Here is an 18261-nt window from a genome sequence, read left to right as displayed (position 1 = left end):
AACACCATCTCGCCAACAGGTCCTGCGAACAGAACGCTGGATATACACAGACAGTGTATTCAACTCTCTGTCCGGGACCCCCCGGGACCCCCAGCGTTAAAACACACAGACACACACGGACATCTCCTTACCTGTTGGCCCTTCCAGATTCTCCCCGCCAACTCCGACCACCAGAATAATGAGGAACGCGAGCGGGTTCATCGCGCCCGTCCGTTTATTCCAAGTTCGTCCCACCGAAAACACGCTGCTGCTCCGCTGTTTCACCGCTGGAAATCCTCCGCTGTGTCTCACTGACTGAATGAGTGACTGACTGCATGCGCGCGCTCTCAACCCCAAGCTGCGCTGCCGCTCTGCCGCTCTGCCACCGTCCACTCCTCCTCCTCGCGCGCGCTCTCCTCCACTCTCCGCCCGCGAGCCCGGCCGAGCCGTTACTGCTGACGTCAGAGCCAAGTGTTTTCAAAAAATCAGCTTCTTTACCCCCCACACCACCACCACCTCCTCCCCCCTCCTCCCTCCACACACCCGCCCCTCCGCCGCTCCGCGCTCGCGCCTCCGAGAGCAGCGGAACACAGGCGGGCGGGCGGATGGGCGCGCGGGCGCTGCTGCGGGGGTGAGGCGATGGCGCTCCCTGCTGGAGGAGAGCGCACCGCGAGCCTGAGCGCGGGAGAAACGAGCGGGGCACGAGCGGAATCCTGCGAACGGGTTCAGTGAAGGAGAGAGAGAGGAGGATAAAAACACACTCAGCAGCAGAGTGATATAGTAACACGTAAATTAATTAAATACTGTGGATTCATTAAATATTTTATTTAATAGGCTAGTGCATATTTTCAACTGCAATAAATAGTTATATATCTAATGCTAAATTACTCTATTTAACTAATAACAACGCTTTATAATAGGTTACAGTACGCGTTGTAGAGTGTAAGTGTAGGTACAAATAAAGAAAAAAGGATAAGCAGGAACAAGAGAGTAATCATTTTTGTAACTTATACCATGTTATTTTCCAGAATATACGTGTTAACATACATTGAATTTATGTTAATTTATGGGGTCTCAGGTGTAAAAACACACTCGATGACCTATAAACTCAGTCTGTGGTGTTATTTGAACCTGAACCTTTAGCCTCCCACTAAACAAAAAGACGTTGAAACGACATCTTTTCTAGGTAATTTTTGCACGTCCAATTTTGGTCTCCTGAAGGTGCAGACTGTGACGCCAGATTATTCAACGTTGAAATGCCAGCTGGGACAGCAACTTAAATATACACCAGTGACTGTGAGTGTAAAATAATTTTTAAGTCAAGTTTATAGGCAAATTCAACCGCACCTTTGCACATGCTCAAGTGTATTTACAGTAGTTATTGAAGTCTTTTATAAAAAATTACAATTTATCATTAATATAATATAAAGTAAGTAGCAATGTTATTAGAGAAAGACGTGATGTTACCTTTTACAATTTAGTATAAATTGGAAGTGTCAAGGTCAATACAATTTTTTATGTTCATATTACCCCACAATGCAATGGAAAATTAAAAAGGGTAGACCTATTGGTATGTTGCAGAACTTTAGTACAAAATGAGTTCATGAGTACATTAATATTTGGTGAATTAACCTGCCAAACCCACACTATTAAGATACCACACTATTAGATCATAAGTCTAAACCTTTTAGTATTAATGAGTAGTACCTAAATGTGTGCAGCCTCAGAGTAACAACCATCAGACTTTACTTTTTTTGCAAGTAACAGAAAAATAATACAATACTCTTTTCATTTAAAGTGGACAGGACTCATTTTATAAGAAAAAACAATTGCTCTCGACCTTCTAAAAATCCTAAATACACAACTGACTGTGAATACCAGACTAATCAGAATTCCCTGAAATAGGGAGAACAGCATTTAGGTTGTTTCTACTGAAGGCTTGAAGCACTGTTTACTGCACTGTAGAATGTTGGAGAAGCAGGCAGGACAGCACCTGTCAGAACTGCTTAATACTGTGTAGCCTTAGACAAATTCATTAATAGGATTTACAGAAAGTGTGCATTAATTATTTAAACTTAATTAGGCAGGTGCCTATTTGGACACCCCAATACAAAAATAACTCGGTATCTAGTAGATCCTCCTTTTGCATTAATAACAGCCTCTAAATGCTTCCTATAGCTTCCAATGAGAGGCTGGCTTCTGGTTGAAGGTATTTTAGACCATCTTCTTTACAAATCATTTACAGTCCAGTCAGGTTTGATGGTTTCTGATCATGAACAGCCTGCTTTAAATCACACCACAGATTTTCAATAATATTCAGGTCTGGGGACTGAGATGATCTGAGATGATCATTCCAGAACGTTGTACTTGTTCCTCTGCATGAATGCTTTAGTAGGTTGTGAGCAGAGTTTAGTGTTTAGGGTCGTTGTCTTGTTGAAGTATCCAGCCCCGACACAACTTCAACTTTCTCACTGATTCTTGAACATTGTTCACAAGAATCTGCTGATATTGACTGGAATCCATGTGACCCTCAACTTTAACAAGATTCCCAGTACCTGCACTGATCACACAGCCCCACAGCATGATGAAACCACCACCAAATTTTACTGTGGGGAGCAAGAGTTAAGAGTGTTTGTCTTGGAATGCTGTGTTCTTTTTCCACCATGCATAAATAACCGCCCTTCAAATAACTCAATTTTAGTTTCATCAGTTCACAAAACCTTATTCCAAAATAAAGCTGGGTTGTCTAAATGTGCTTTAGCTTTAGCATACCTCAAGCGACTCTGTTTGTGGCATGTGCTCAGTAAAAAGGCTTCTTCTGCATTTCTCTCCCATACAGCCTCTCCTTGTGTAAAGTGCACTGAATAGTTGAACGATGCACAGTGACTCCATCTGCAGCAAGATGATGTTGTAAGTCTTTGGAGCTCTGGAGGTCTGTGGGTTGACTATGACTGTTCTCACAATCCTTCTCCTCTGCTTATCTTAGATTTTTCTTGTTCTGCCACTTCAGGCCTTAACTATAACTGCTCCTGTGGTTCTTCCAGTTCCTCATTATGTTCCTCACAGTGGAACCTGACAGCTGAAATCTCTGAGATAGCTTTTTGTATCTTTTCCCTAAAACATGATGTTAAACAATCTTTGTTTTCAGATTATTTGAGAGTTGTGTTTTGAGGCTCTTATGTTGCCACTCAGATGCAAAGAGGGGAAAAACTTGCAATTGGCACCTTAACCCTTTATCATAATTGAGTTTACCTGTGTATGTAGGTCAAGGGTCAGTGAACTTACCTGCCTAATTTTGTTTAAAGAATTATTGCACACTTTTTGTAAATTGAAATCTTCATTTCACTGCTTAAATATCACTGCTTAAATGTTCATCTGCTGTATAATATATTTAACTGAAATTACTGAACTGAACAACCAATGAGTTATAAAAGAAAAATCATAAAAAAATGATCAGGGCTGCCCAAACATTTTTTATACCACTGTATGTACAGTCATATGAAAAAGTTTGGGCACCCCTATTAATCTTAATCATTTTTAGTTCTAAATATTTGGGTGTTTGCAACAGCCATTTCAGTTTGATATATCTAATAACTGATGGACAGAAAATGTACAATATGCATTAAACCAAAATTTGACTGGAGCAAAAGTATGGGCACCCTTACCATTTTATTGATTTGAATACTCTTAACTACTTTTTACTGACTTACTGAAGCACAAAATTGGTTTGGTAACCTCATTGAGCTTTGAACTTCATAGCCAGGTGTATCCAATCATAAGAAAAGGTATTTAAGGTGGCCAATTGCAAGTTGTTCTCCTATTTGAATCTCCTCTGAAGAGTGGCATCATGGGCTCATCAAAACAACTCTCAAATGATCTAAACAAAGATTGTTCAACATAGTTGTTCAGGGGAAGGATACAAAAAGTTGTCTCAGAGATTTAACCTGTCAGTTTCCACTGTGAGGAACATAGTAAGGAAATGGAAGACCACAGGGACAGTTCTTGTTAAGCCCAGAAGTGTATCAGAAAAATATCAGAAAGGCAGAGAAGAAGAATGGTGAGAACAGTCAAGGACAATCCACAGACCACCTCCAAAGAGCTGCAGCATCATCTTGCAGCAGATGGTGTCACTGTGCATCGGTCAACAATACAGTGCATTTTGCACAAGGAGAAGCTGTATGGGAGTGTGATGCGAAAGAAGCTTCACTGAGATGTGATAGCCTAATATTTATGTAATTTGAATCTACAGTGAGTTCTAAACAATTCTACTATGCTTTATTGCTACATTAATCTTCCTGACCTTTTAACTAGTGATCACATCCTGTATTAATTACTGAAACTTCCCCATGCACATGTTCAAATGTGTGAAAAGATTTTGTCTTTATTTCTGGAACCAAAAATTGTGTGGCACCTTGGAATCATCCCCTGGAATCTGATAGATCATTGATCTTTTATAATCAGAATTAGGCTATGTTTTCTTCTGTTTCTGATTATCCAATACACGTTTGGTTTCATTAAGGACTGGAAATTCTGTATACTGCTAAAATAAACTCATTAATACTTTAAGCACAAGGCAATTCTCAAAATAATTAGGGTCAGGATCACCCTATATATAGCCTATCAATCCACCCACCCCAGAGTAGGAATTAAATTAAATACTGTGGCATTAGCAGCACTTTACACTAATGAAAGAAGTGGTGTCTGTGTCTTCCTTTGCTCTTCTTGTCCTCAGGCCATCCCAATCTATTCACCGTGGCATGAATCCCCAGAGAGGGTGACCGGACTGCAGGAAGCTGGAAGCTTGACAAAAAAGCTACCTGAACCATCCTATTGTAGATATCATGGGTGGGTCAGGATGCAACCGGTATGTCCTGACGGTCCACAAATCCTGCTGACAAACAACACCCACCAGGATATCTGAAAGAGTCTGAAATTACTGACACTGAGATGTGTGATAAGGACTAAAGTGTAACAGTGGTGATTAAGATCGTAATGACAACTAGAAGGTTTGTTAGTGAGGGGCTGTCCACTCTCATGTTGTTTGCTAATGAAAAACACAGCTGAAGGTGCTTGCCTGCCTAATAAATTCCCTAAAACAGGAAGTGTAACTTATGACTAGGCAGAAAAGCTAAAGAGTAGGAACTGTCACTTACAATCACGGTCGACAGTCAACACCCTCATTAAGAGTCCTACAGCAAGGAGGATGCAGAAGGATAAACACATTAGCCTAAATTTACATCAACGATCACGCAGTAAGAATGCTAATTTCAGGCTCATCTGCTCCAAAAGATACATTCATTTAGAGTACAGGAACCATAGAGTGCTTATAAACATAATTTACCTCTTTAGATTTTAGTTTTTTTTTCACTTTTATTGCTCTTAGTCAATTCACATCAAGTAGTTTTATTGTCAATACTGCATATGTACTGGACATACAGAGAATTGAAATTACATTACTCTTCTTCCCAAAAATTACAGCAAGTACATATAATAAGATATAAAATATAAATGAATGAAAAAGACTACAAGTACAATACAACAAGAACACAAATAGACATACTTAAGACAGAAGACAATAGTGCAATAATGATGGGGGTGAAAATAAGATATATAATATAAAAGAATAAGAGACACTACATGTACAAAACAACAAGGACACAGTAGATATATGTGAGACAGAAGACAATAGTGCAATAATGATGGGGGTGAAAATAAGATATATAATATAAAGAATAGGAGACACTATATGTAAAATAAAACAAGGACACAGTAGACATACGTGAGACAGAAGACAATAGTGCAATAATGATGGGGGTGAAAATAAGATATATAATATAAAGAATAGGAGACACTATATGTAAAATAAAACAAGGACACAGTAGACATACGTGAGACAGAAGACAATAGTGCAATAATGATGGGGGTGAAAATAAGATATATAATATAAAAGAATGAGAGACACTACATGTACAATACAACAAGGACACAAATAGACATCCGTGAGACAGAAGACAATAGTGCAATAATGATGGGGGGTGAAAATAAGATATATAATATAAAAGAATGAGAGACACTACATGTACAAAACAACAAGGACACAAATAGACATCCGTGAGACAGAAGACAATGTTGCAATAGTGATGAGGGGTGAAAATAAGATATATAATATAAAAGAATGAAAGACACTGTATGTACAATAAAACAAGGACACAGTAGACATACGTCAGACAGAAGACAATAGTGCAATAGTAATGGGGGGCTGATTAGGATGGAGTGACAGTACAAGTATAAACAGAATAAACAGAACCTGTATAAACAGTAGTGCAAATATGGTATAATAGCTTAAGGCTGGTAAAGTGAATGAGTGTATAAAGTTCTGAAAGTGCACAGTTTTATGTGGAGTAATGCAGTGTGAGTATAGCAGTAGTGCTGGTATGGCATGTGTAGTACATGTACGTTTTGGAAAGTTCCAGTACTTACAGGAGTTTCAGTACTGTGTCAAAATATTGATCAATTTAATTTTAAGTAAATATTATATTTTTATTTCAAAAACTAGCCTAATTGAAAACAAATGTGTAAATCTGTATAACATCGCTACTTTCTCAAATTCCATCATTGAACATTGCTTATTTAATTAAATTATGTAATTTTCATAAAGGTCTAATTTAGTTTGAAAGACTTATATAACAAGATACACTTGAGTAAACTACATTTGCATACGCTCCACCCTTTCAGGTTCTTCAGTGAGCATGTGCAAAGGAGAAGAGGCTTGGACACTTTCCACACATTAAAGGGGCACTAAACCTCAGGGACTCCACCCTCAGCTCAAATTTGAAAAAGGCAAAAAAAAAGGGTAGGCGTAGTTTGGGAGGGGCACTGGGTGATGTATGGGTTTAGAGGCAGGGCAGAAGGGAGATCAGCAGTGTGCCTCTGATAGTGGTGAGATGCAGATGGTTGGATGTCAGCGGGGCAGTATTATTGATTTACTGATCTGCATATTGTAATGTGTCTGCGTACCAAAGTACACGGACACATCATCCACACCTATAGCACAGCAGAACCTGAGAGGGTGCTGCAGAGGCAGAAATTACAACAATAAATGCGTTTTTAAAGGAAATAAATGTTTCTAAAAATTTTAAGCAGGACTGGTATGTTTCATTAATTAAAAGAAATGCATTGCAGCTAATAATAGAAAAAATAGGATTTAGGGTTTAGTGGCTTTTTAAAAACTCAAAAAGTCTTTTGGTAAATTATTCAACTTAAATGCTAATTCACACTTTACAACTCACACTCATTGATTTATATTTAAGTTGCTGTATGTTAGTAAATTTGACTTCAATAATGTAGCAGCAAACTAACCAATGCATCAAGTCTATTGGTTCATGGCATTATTATTTGCATAATGGCATAATCGTTAGTGTGCAGGCTTACCCACCAGGTCTACATTCATCTAGGTAGTCAGCTGTACTTTGTCTTATGGTTGACTGCTGTGTGGAAGCATATGACTGTATGTTGCCATTTTCTTTGTCATAAATGTTGAGATTTTATTGATTATGAAGTGGCATAATGGAACACTGAGCTAGGTTAATTTTCTTAAATAATGTGAAAATAGTCTGGCAGGAAAACACACCCATTATGGAAATGAATATCTGATATCAATAGTTATATTAACTTTAATTATATTAACTTCAGTTATGAATGACAAGTTTGCGAGGAGTAAGGGCGTGGATCAATCTACCAAAATTAAGTTATATTCATAAGTCCACTTAGAGTAAATATGCTATTTAAAGTCAGTACATCCCACCAAATTGAGTAAATTAAGCTTTTTATCAGTAGCCTAGTTGCCTTTTTTAGGGTAGTAGATTTCCCATGAGTATAATAAGTAACAATAAGTAAAATAAACATAGCAAATTTTACAGTGTGATAGTAGTCTCACACTTAGTGGAAGTTAGTCCAGAAGGTTCAGTCACCAGTGGCTATATAATCACTATTTTGGGAACCCCAAGAGAGTGAATTTTTTTTTTTCTTATTATAAACAAATTAAAGTTATAAACAAATTAGTCTCACATTTTTTTCCTTGCCTCCGCGCTCACTGAGGTTTCTGTTTTATATGTTCAGTGCTTTGTCTGATTCTTTGTTCTGTAAAGCTGCTTTGGGACAACGTCTGTTGTAAAAAGCAGTATATGAAAAAATTTGGAAGGTCAGTTACTTTGGAAGGCCATATTAATCCCACAATATTATTAGCAAAACAACACCCAACACTGGGTAAGCAGTGCACGTGGAGGAAGGCACAGTTCCCCAGCTCCAATACAACAGCTAACAGAAGCCTGTGCCTACCAGCTTCACAGTAGGAGTCGTGTGGGAAGAGAGTACCAATCTAACCAGGCCTAAGAGAGAGCAAGGCCAATTATGTTCTGTTGGACTCTGAAACTGTCTCGGATCATAATGATAGTGCCTTAGTCCTCTGGAACACTCTGAACCTTTCCTGAATAGTTTTTATAGGCGCAGACATTGCATTGCTGCATTATTTTCTTTTGTCCAGCATGGATGAAAGTAATCCACTGAAATGTACTTTTGTCAAGACTTGTATCTTTCTTTAAGAGAACAGAAACCATTCATTTCATGGTATATACTGTATTTTTAGTCAGACAACAGCACTCTACTAAAAGAAATATTATATTTTAGGAAAAAACATAGCCGCGTGCCACCGCATTTCCCATTTTTACAAATAAATGAACTGAACTTGTAGCCAGAGTAACCACTTTATATTATTTTATCAATTTATTTTTGCACATTCACAAATATTTAGACCACGTTCACCACTGACCTTACTGTCAGGTAATAATAAAAAAAGACATGGACAATGATGTTGAGAAAAAAGAAAATGTCTAAACAAACTTCAGAGAAAAAAGAAGTTAGAGAGTTATAAGAGGGGTGGGATGCTCTGTCAAGTACACAGTTTCAGACACACAATGTTTACCAGGAGTAACTTGCTTAGAAACTTGCTCAGTTTTCAAAAGCATGGTTGCACCTTTGAACATTAGCATTGTTTCAGTTTAATGATCTTCAGCTTCACCAAAACAAACAGATGGAGATGGCTTTCATGGTTCAAATGCATAAAATCTTGAGCATGACTGACTATTGTAATAAAAATAAAGATACAAACTGATTTACTCTAACTGGTACAATAGAACACGTGGATTGGTCATAGATGATTCTATAAATATATGTCTATTATTTTGGAATGAAACTTTTAGTTTTGCCCGCAGAATTCACTGGCTTGGTGGCCCAAGTGCACTGTGAGGAAAAAATTTGAGGAAACCGATTGCCTTAAAAAAAGTTAGGTAATGGGAAATGAAAACGTAAGTAAGCTATACTTAGAACATCAGGTTATTACAACTAAAGGGGAAGTGGATTTAACTTTTTTTTTATACTGTATGACCAGATAAGTTGAGGTTTGCTCAATTTTTTTAAGTAATAGGGAATGAAAACTTTAGCATAAAAGTTAGCATAAATTAAAACATCAAGTTATTACAACTAAAGTGGAACTTGATTTATTTCTAAGGTAGCTCAGGGGGGATCACTACACACTGATGGTGAGTATCAGAAACTGTTGGAAACACCCAGTATGCAAATAGATTGTGACAGAAGCCAATGAAAAAGAAGCTGCCAATGGTATTAACCGGTTCTTTTCCATTGACGTCTGACACAATCTATTTGCATACTGAGGTGTCCCCCATTTTCTTACGCTTACCATCAGTGTGTAGTGATCCCCCCTGGGCTACCTTAGAAATAATTGTAATAACTTGATGTTCTAAATTATGCTAACTTAAGTTTTCATTAGGTTCGATTTCACTTAATTTTGTGATCTTGTGCAGAGAGACAGGTGAGTTAAGCTGTGATGGGCTGTAGACTTATCCACTTCTACTGGCTGTTCAGCAGCCTGATGGCCTGGGGGAAGAAGCTGTCTTGGTCTCCTTGCTTCTGTACCTCCTTCTGCTAGGCAGCTGTGTAAACAAACAGGCAGTGTCATAGGTGGATGGTGTCAATTGATAATCTTTGGGGGGTGACGTCTGACGACAAACGAATCCATAGAGGCAGGCGAGAGAAGCGCGTTTTGTAGCAGAGGCTTAAGAAGCTTATGTTAATGAGGTACAACTATTAGTTTACTCACCCCACTCCACTGTTTCACTCTTAACATGTGATTACAAAATAAAACAAGGCCAAAATAACAAAAGTACACATGATGTCAGCCTAGACCATATACATGGTTTTGTTTTATAAAACCACTCCTTGCTGCCCTGCAGAGAACAACAGGTTCAATGTTCAGATTTACAGTGTTAAATATGTCAGGTCAAGAAAGCCTTTCTTTATTTTATATTTTTTATAAAAACAAGTATTTATGTTAAGTGAAATCAAGAAAGACCATGTTTAATTTTTTATATAAACAATTATTTATGTTAAGTTAATTCAAGAGAAACGGTCTTTTATTTTTATAAAAACATATTTTTTTCAGGAAATAGTTCAACTTTAAATATCAAGAGATACATTGTTGCTGTTAAAAATGGTTATAATGTTTATGTGAAGGCGGCGGGAGGTGGTGTCTGCAGCTGCTGAAAGTAACTAATAAAGTAACTTGTAAAGTAACTTAGTTACTTTTAAAATCAAGTAATCCATAAGTAATCCATAAGTAGTTACTTTTTAAAAGAGTAATCAGTAATCTGTAATCGGATTACTTTTTCAAAGTAACTATACCATCACTGATCCTGGTGATGTACTGGGCTATGCGCACCATTTACTGTAGAGCATTCCACTCGTGAGCCGAACAGGTTCTGTGTACATATAAAGTACCTAAAATAAATACACTTTAGTCTTTTTGGTATTTAGTATGCACTATTTCCCCATCTCTATTGACCTCTGAAGTCATCTGTCATTCCATATCCAGTGTCATTCCCATTGTAAACATGCATGTTCCAAATCCATTATGTTTTGTTTTGTAAACATTTTCTCCTGAATGTCACTGAATACTGAGTTTAGAGGTAATTCAGAAATCCCAATACGACTATGAATAATCTGTTTGGATGCTGACTCAATGCTATGTGTGAGTGTGTGAGTTGGGCATTAAGATGTTTATTGGACCATGGTTTTGTGTGGCTGTTCTAAATGCACATTAGTTATCCTCTGGCCTAACCTTGTCTAATTCTTTTTCTGTTCAAAGCTAAGGATCATGGAGCCACACATAACTTTGAAGTCACACTCCGTCAGTTTACACCAACAGTGTTGACAGATTTATTATAGAGCTGAAGGAGAGAGCTGAAGTCTGTGTTCTCTTTAGACTTTAGATGGCTTAAGATAAAAAAAGGAAAAGTCAGCAATCTGCACAAATATTAAAGCTCTCTTTGCTTGATTCAGTTTCCAACAGTTGAATCCACTACCTTCAATGTCAGAAAGTCTGCATTTTTCAGGCTTTTGAATTGGCTTGATTAATGAATGTTTTATAGACAGAAAAAGGGCCACCTGCATCAGGAAGGATCCCACCCACCCAGCACACGCACTTTTTGTCCCACTCCCCTCAGGCCGGAGGCTGCGGAGCATTAAGTGCAAAACAACAAGACTCAGAAACAGCTTCATTCCGGAAGCTGTAAGACTCTTAAACTCCACTTAACAACACACTGCACTGACACCAAGGACAAATTACTGTTTACTGTTTACAAACATGGTCACTTTACTTGCACTGAGACACTTTATCTCCACTGCTCTAATTCACATTATCATGCTGCTATAGCACACTTGCACTCTGGACTTCATGTTGCTGAACCTTCTACTCTCTATTTATTTTTTTTATTCTTTGGGATATTTATCTATCTATTTTGTATATTCTATTTCTTTTATTGTATTCTTTTTTTAACAGCTCTTTGGGTGTAAAACTGGATCGTGAGATCACAATTTCGTTCCACCTCATGTACCACATGTGATGCGAATGACAATAAAATCTCCTTGAATCCTTGAATCCTATTTACAAGGAAAACATGGTGACACCCCTGTTCCTTACTAGTGTTGGATAATGTGCCTTATAATCCGGTGCACCTTATGTATGAAAATAGACCAAAAAATAGACATTCATTAATAGTGCACCTCATTATCCGGTGCGCCTTATGTATGAAAATAGACCAAAAAATAGACCTTTATTGATAGTGCACCTTATAATCTCTCCATTGAACACCTTATAGTGTAAAAAATATGGTAACACTAACCCTAACTCTAGTTACTTTTAAAATCGAATAACCCATAAAGGAACTAATTTACTTTTTAAAGGGATAATCAGTTCAATCATCAGATTACTTTTTAAAGCTTACTATATCATCATTGCAACCGGTCACTTTTTGTTGGCTTTTGGCTCAATCTATTTGCATATTGGGTGTCTCCATCAGTTTCTAACACTCACCATCAGTGTATAGTGATTAACTAAAAGCTACCTTTAAGGTTAACTTGTAGCTCATAAATTATGTTTAACTGCTTTGTCTTTATGTTGTAGGCTGTAAGAACAAGCATTAATTTCTGAGCAGCTATCTTAGTGTTAGCTGTGTGCTATACTGTTTTCGCTATAGCATTTTTTCTTTTTCTATTTAGTTTTCTAAGAGTGTTCTAAATTTATATTTTACTTAAAAGCAAATAATAAATAAATAAATATATATATTTTTAATTTTCATGAATGTAACATTTCAAAGTACAATTATTGTGCAAAGCAATTTAGGCATAACAAGTAAAAGTTTTAAATCTTATTCACTCAAGATTTCAGCAAACCTTATTTTAAAAAATGCCTAGTAACACCTTAGCATTAGTATATAACACAAACCATAGCAACTGTCTAAAACCACTTCAGTCAGCTCTCTAACTGTAGCACCAATCTAGTAAGCACTTAACAACTTTTGGCTACTTCTTGGGATGCTATAGAAAGACACTGTTCTTTTATTCATCCTCTGATGACCATTAAGCAAACTTTGAATATTAAACTGCGTGTAAATTCTCAGGACTACCTGGTTTAGAAATCACAAAGCTTTGCTCTAAGAAGAAAGTTCAGCAGTGTCTGTACCTCATAATGAAGCTGAAGACACTTCTGTCATCACAATGAAGAGTGTACTGAGTGCATTGAGCAGTCTAATTAAATTCTGGCATGGGAACTGAAGACTCAGTGAGGTCCATAAATATTTGGATGTCAAAGTTATTATTTTAGCTGTCTACCACAGCATATTAAATAGATGGAATTAAATAATGAATGCAAGCTTAATTTGATGGTTTTAATATCCAACTTGGGTGAGAGTAGAAATTACAATTTTAACTTTTTTAATATAACCCCCTCCTTTGGGACGTATTTGGATGGGTGGCTGATGAGCTTTTCAGTGGTTAAGTGTGTGTTCCCTCATTGTAACACTCATAAGTGAGAAGATATAAAGTACCAGTTAAATGTTTGAACCCACCTTCTCATTAATGTTTTTATTTTTACCTACATCCATAGTCATCCAGACTATGAAGGAACATATAGGGAATCATGTAGTGACTTAAAAGTGTCACACAAACCAAAATACTCTGTGAAGCATTTAGATGCTCTTATCTGTGATGCTGTTAACTTATCCTGTGGTAAACGTATCCTGTGCAACAGAGGGAATTCTTGGTCTTGATTTTCTGGGGCGGTCCTGATGAGAGCCAGTTTCATCATAACATTTCTGATGGTCTTTGCGACTGCCTTTTAGGATACTTTTAAAGTTCTTGAAAATGTTCTGATTGACTGACCTTCATTTCTTAAAGTCCTTTTTTTACTTAGTTGAGTAGTTCTTGCCATAATATGGATTAGTTAACTGAAAGCCATTCCAAGTGACTCTACCTCTACTTTGATGAATGTAAAATATAAATAATCTGGTTTGTTTAATATTGTTTAAACATCATAGAGCACTATACCTGAATATCATTGCACAAATATATATATACAGTTAAGGACGATATTATTAGCCCCCCTATGAAATTTTAAGTCTCCTCAAAATTCTGGCAAGATCCCTTTTAGCAGAGCAAGGCAGTTCTAACAGAGCATTTCTGAACATACAATTTTTCATTAGAAGGACCAAAATATTTATATTTGTGCACCAAAATATTATTATGTAAGAATAAGCTAAAATGACCAGGGACATTATTATTAGCCCCCTTTAAGAAATTAACATTTATTAAGTCATCACACAAGCCACTTTTGTGCAGTGATGTGCTTTACCTTCTCAGGTGAAGTGCATAAAGGTGATCAGGTGAAACAGATGATTGCACTCAATTAAGTTAAGTTAATTAACTAATTTAAGTTAAAACATGGTATAAAAGCCTCATTATGAAGCTGGCAGTTGAGGAAGCAACATGCCAAAAACAAAGGAAATCAGTTTGGACCTGAGAAAAAGAATTACTGATGCACACAAAGCAGGAGAGGCATATACAAAGATATCCAAGTGTCAAGAACTGGAGTGAGAGGCATCATTCAGAGATTCAAAGACAGCAACACAGTGCAGAACAAGCCTGGCAGAGGTAGAAAGAGAAAGATTTCAGAGAGACTGGAAAGAATACTAGTGAGAAATGTGTCTAGAGACCCCAGATTAACTTCCAAGGCACTGGCAAATGACTTGGCCACATCAGGAATCATAGTCTCTAAGAAGACCATCACTAGAACTCTGCACAGGAATGACCTGCGAGCGTGCAGACCAAGAAAAACTCCACTTTTGAGGAAGAGGCACCTTCAAGCAAGACTTAAGTATGCTCGGGACAACCTGGAGAAAAATTATTCATACTGGAAGCGTGTCTTATGGTCTGATGAGACTAAACTAGAGCTCTTTGGCCACAGGGACACTGCTTATGTTTGGAGAAAAAAAGGACAGGCATTCAACCCAAAGAACACCATCCCCACAGTGAAGCATGGTGGTGGGAGTATTATGCTATGGGGATGCTTCAGTGCATCTGGAACTGGAAATCTTGTCAAGGTGGATGGAATCATGAATAAAGAAAAATATGTGACTATTTTGAAAGAGAACCTTAAGCAGTCAGCTGTGAAACTGGGTCTGAGACGTCACTTCATTTTCCAACATGACAATGATCCTAAACACACATCCCTCCTGGTGAAGAACTATCTCCAGATGACCAAAGTGAATGTCATTGAATGGCCTGCACAAAGCCCTGACTTAAATCCAATAGAAAATCTGTGGGGTGACTTAAAGAAAAATGTCCATGCAAGACAACAATCGAATCTAGAGGAACTTGAGAGATTTGCTAAAGAAGAATGGGCCAGGATTCCTCAAATGAAGTGTGAGAGACTTGTTGTAAACTACAACAAACGTCTACAGGCAGTAATCCAGCAAAAAGGATACACAATTAACTATTAGGATGTGGGGGGCTAATAATTTTGACCCTGATAGTTTTTGTGTTTTGTGTAATATCTTCATTTCTGAGTGGAATACAATATAGTGTAAGCATCCAAAATAAAACTACGATGTCTAAAAAAGCTGTGTTTAGTTTATTTTGCTCTGGTTAATATCACTTGGAAAATCCTTAGAAAACAAGGACTATTTTGTAAGGGGGCTAATAATATCGTCCTCAACTGTATATATATTATATATAATACCAAACAAAAACTTCATATCTTTAAAATACAGCTTTACAGGAGAAGGAAAAACCTTCTTAATTTTTAATGAAAGGCAGTTAAATTAAATAGTTAGCATTTCTATTGATCCATTCATTATGAAAGTTTGATATGATGTAGGAAACAACTGCCAGATCAAGAAGGGAAACATGGAAAACAATAAGAAGTCTTTTGCATGACATTAATGATATTCTACCTTTACGTACTGTTAAGAGGAATTGCCTGTTTGTACATAGCATACCTGTCAAGTTTTGGACTTAAAAATAAGGGAAATTTTCCATCACCTGCTTCGAGTCGCCCACCAACCCAACCGAGGTTCAGAATCCCTTATATTTTAAGACAGGTTTACAATAAATCTAAAATAACCACCTGGGAACATTTTACAAACTACAATTAGATTATCAGAATCTGACAGGTCTATCTTTGTTGACACTGAAATGTTGTGGACATTCCTACATATGTAATTCTTATAATACAGCCTAAGTTAAACCCTTTTCTAGACATTTACATGAAATCATCAGCTTTTACAAAAATGACATGGACCAGATATATTGCATAAGTAAATATTAGTCCAAAGGGGCCTAAACAATTAATAATTTAATTAATACTTCTTTCTATTGATCAGTCCAGTCCTGTCAGTCAGTTAATTTCAGCCCTCTTCACATTTTCTCTCTCTCCAGATCAACCATCACTTCTGCCCCTTCTAAATAATAAATTACACCACAATACTCTTAAACTAGCCCTGAACTAATAAAATAAATACAGTTTCGTTCATTATAGCTTACAGTAGGCCTGCAATCCTAAATTAATAAACACAGTTTGAAAATGAAATAGTTATTGGCTGATCAGGGCAGGTTGAACATCTAATTGTAAAGTTAAGCTAACTGAGTCACAAGCTGTATTTTCTTAAGCACACAGTCGGTTTGATCTGTCTGTTTCAGAAACAACGTCATCATAGTTTACATGTTTAGCTCCGTTACCTCGCTGTATATCCAGATATGCTTTACCGTCAGCTGCTCCGACTAGCTCTCACAGCGAGGGGGGCGGGGCTTTCCTACATTGCGCTTCGCGAAACCAGGAATCTGATTGGCTGTTTCACCTGAAAGGCGGGACTTTCTCCTTGAACCGGCACTACCATTGGTTTTTTTTTATATAATACGGGAAATTTACGGGAAAATACTAATACGGGAGGACGGCGGGAAAGAGGAGTAAAATACGGTAGTTTCCCGGCCAAAACGGGAGACTTGACAGGTATGACATAGGCACTTAACCCCAAGCCATATATATTTTTAATAATAGCAGAAATATGCTTTGAAGTAATGAAACATACAAGACCTGCTTGAAATTTTTACGAAACTTTCCTAACCTTTAAAAAAAAAACGCTTTTATTGTGATCATTTCCACCTCTGCAGCGCCCTCTCAAGGTCAAACTGTGCATTTCACCGCTATTAGAGGCACACTGCTTAGCCCAATCAGCTCTCCCTTCTACCCTACCTCTAAACCCATACATCACCCAGTGCCCCTTTCAACTTACTCCTCCCATTTTGAGGAGTAGGAGCAGGAGGAGTGGAGAGCAGGAGTAATTGGGAAAATTGTACAGCTAAGCCCTTTTAATAGGAGGTTGAGTGCTGATGAACTGAGCCAATCAAAATGCTTGCATATTATGTTTCAGCTCGATACCGCCCAGCCAATCACAGCTGCTGCAAACATTCTGCAAAGATAATGCCATCTTTTTAATTGTGTAAATTGTAGATGTGTAAATTCCTGCTTTTTCAGAGAAAATACTACATTTCTGAAATATTGGAATTGGAATACTGGAATATTTGCCCATCAAATAAAAGTGGGAGTGTCACGTCTGGTGCTGTAGGCACTTCCTGTCCTTCCACACTGGTCTCCAACGGAGGTTGTCAGCCCAACAACTACAATACCCAGAATGCACCACCCGCTGACAACACACACACTGCTGATCACGTGACACCTCACCTGCCCCGGCCTGTTAGCCCTGAGTATTAGCCACAGTATAAAAGTACTGCTCAGACGCCCTTCGGCGCCGCGTATTGCCTAGGTTTCGTCCGACATTACAAAGCGTTATTCTCTGTGATTATTTTCTGTGTATGACCTTGCTTTTGTTTTTTGACTACCGATTTTTGCCTTTGCCTTCGTTGTGGATTTTTTCGTGTATTACCCTGGACTGTTTATCGTTTATGTTTTTCGGATCATCTTTGATACTGCCTGCCTTGTGTATGACCATTGGATTGTTTATCGTTTCTGTTTTTGGATTGCCTCTGATACTGCTTACTTCGTGTATGACCACTGGACTGCCTCACTATCCTGTTAAGCTCTCCGCTCCCAGGTATACCTTTACTGGTGTTTTGTTTATACTGCTAATCTCATTCTCTGTACCCTGTGGGTTTTTAATAAAAACCTTGACTGGTTCCGCGAGTGTCTGTATTCTGTGCCCCACCATGACAGAATACGCGGCCTCACGTGAACAGACAGCGATCTCTGACCAGTTAAAAACAGGGTTGATTAGCCAGGGACAACTTCTCGGTCAGCACCAACAAACCCTCGTTGGTGTGACTCACGCTGTTACAGAGCTAGCTAGCCAGCAAGCTAAT

The 18261-nt window shown here is 37.8% G+C and overlaps 1 protein-coding gene across 5 annotated transcripts in view; it reads right to left on the bottom strand.

Annotated features, from left to right (window-relative positions):
- ptprua (protein tyrosine phosphatase receptor type Ua) overlaps nucleotides 1-434 on the bottom strand; it is a 558925-nt gene extending 558491 nt beyond the window's left edge. For all 5 annotated transcript variants that reach the window (XM_049476164.1, XM_022682961.2, XM_022682962.2 and 2 more), the window contains exon 1: nucleotides 132-434. In XM_049476164.1, coding sequence (XP_049332121.1) covers nucleotides 132-201 — 70 coding nt within the window. In that variant the 5' untranslated portion in view covers nucleotides 202-434. The remainder of the gene's footprint in view (nucleotides 1-131) is intronic.
- Nucleotides 435-18261: the final 17827 nt, after the last annotated feature.

The sequence above is a fragment of the Astyanax mexicanus genome, chromosome 3 (genome assembly GCF_023375975.1).
Source record: "Astyanax mexicanus isolate ESR-SI-001 chromosome 3, AstMex3_surface, whole genome shotgun sequence".
NCBI classification, from domain to species: Eukaryota; Metazoa; Chordata; class Actinopteri; order Characiformes; family Acestrorhamphidae; genus Astyanax; species Astyanax mexicanus.
Note: the sequence above shows the minus strand (reverse complement) of the source record. Positions and strands in the feature narration are given on the sequence as shown.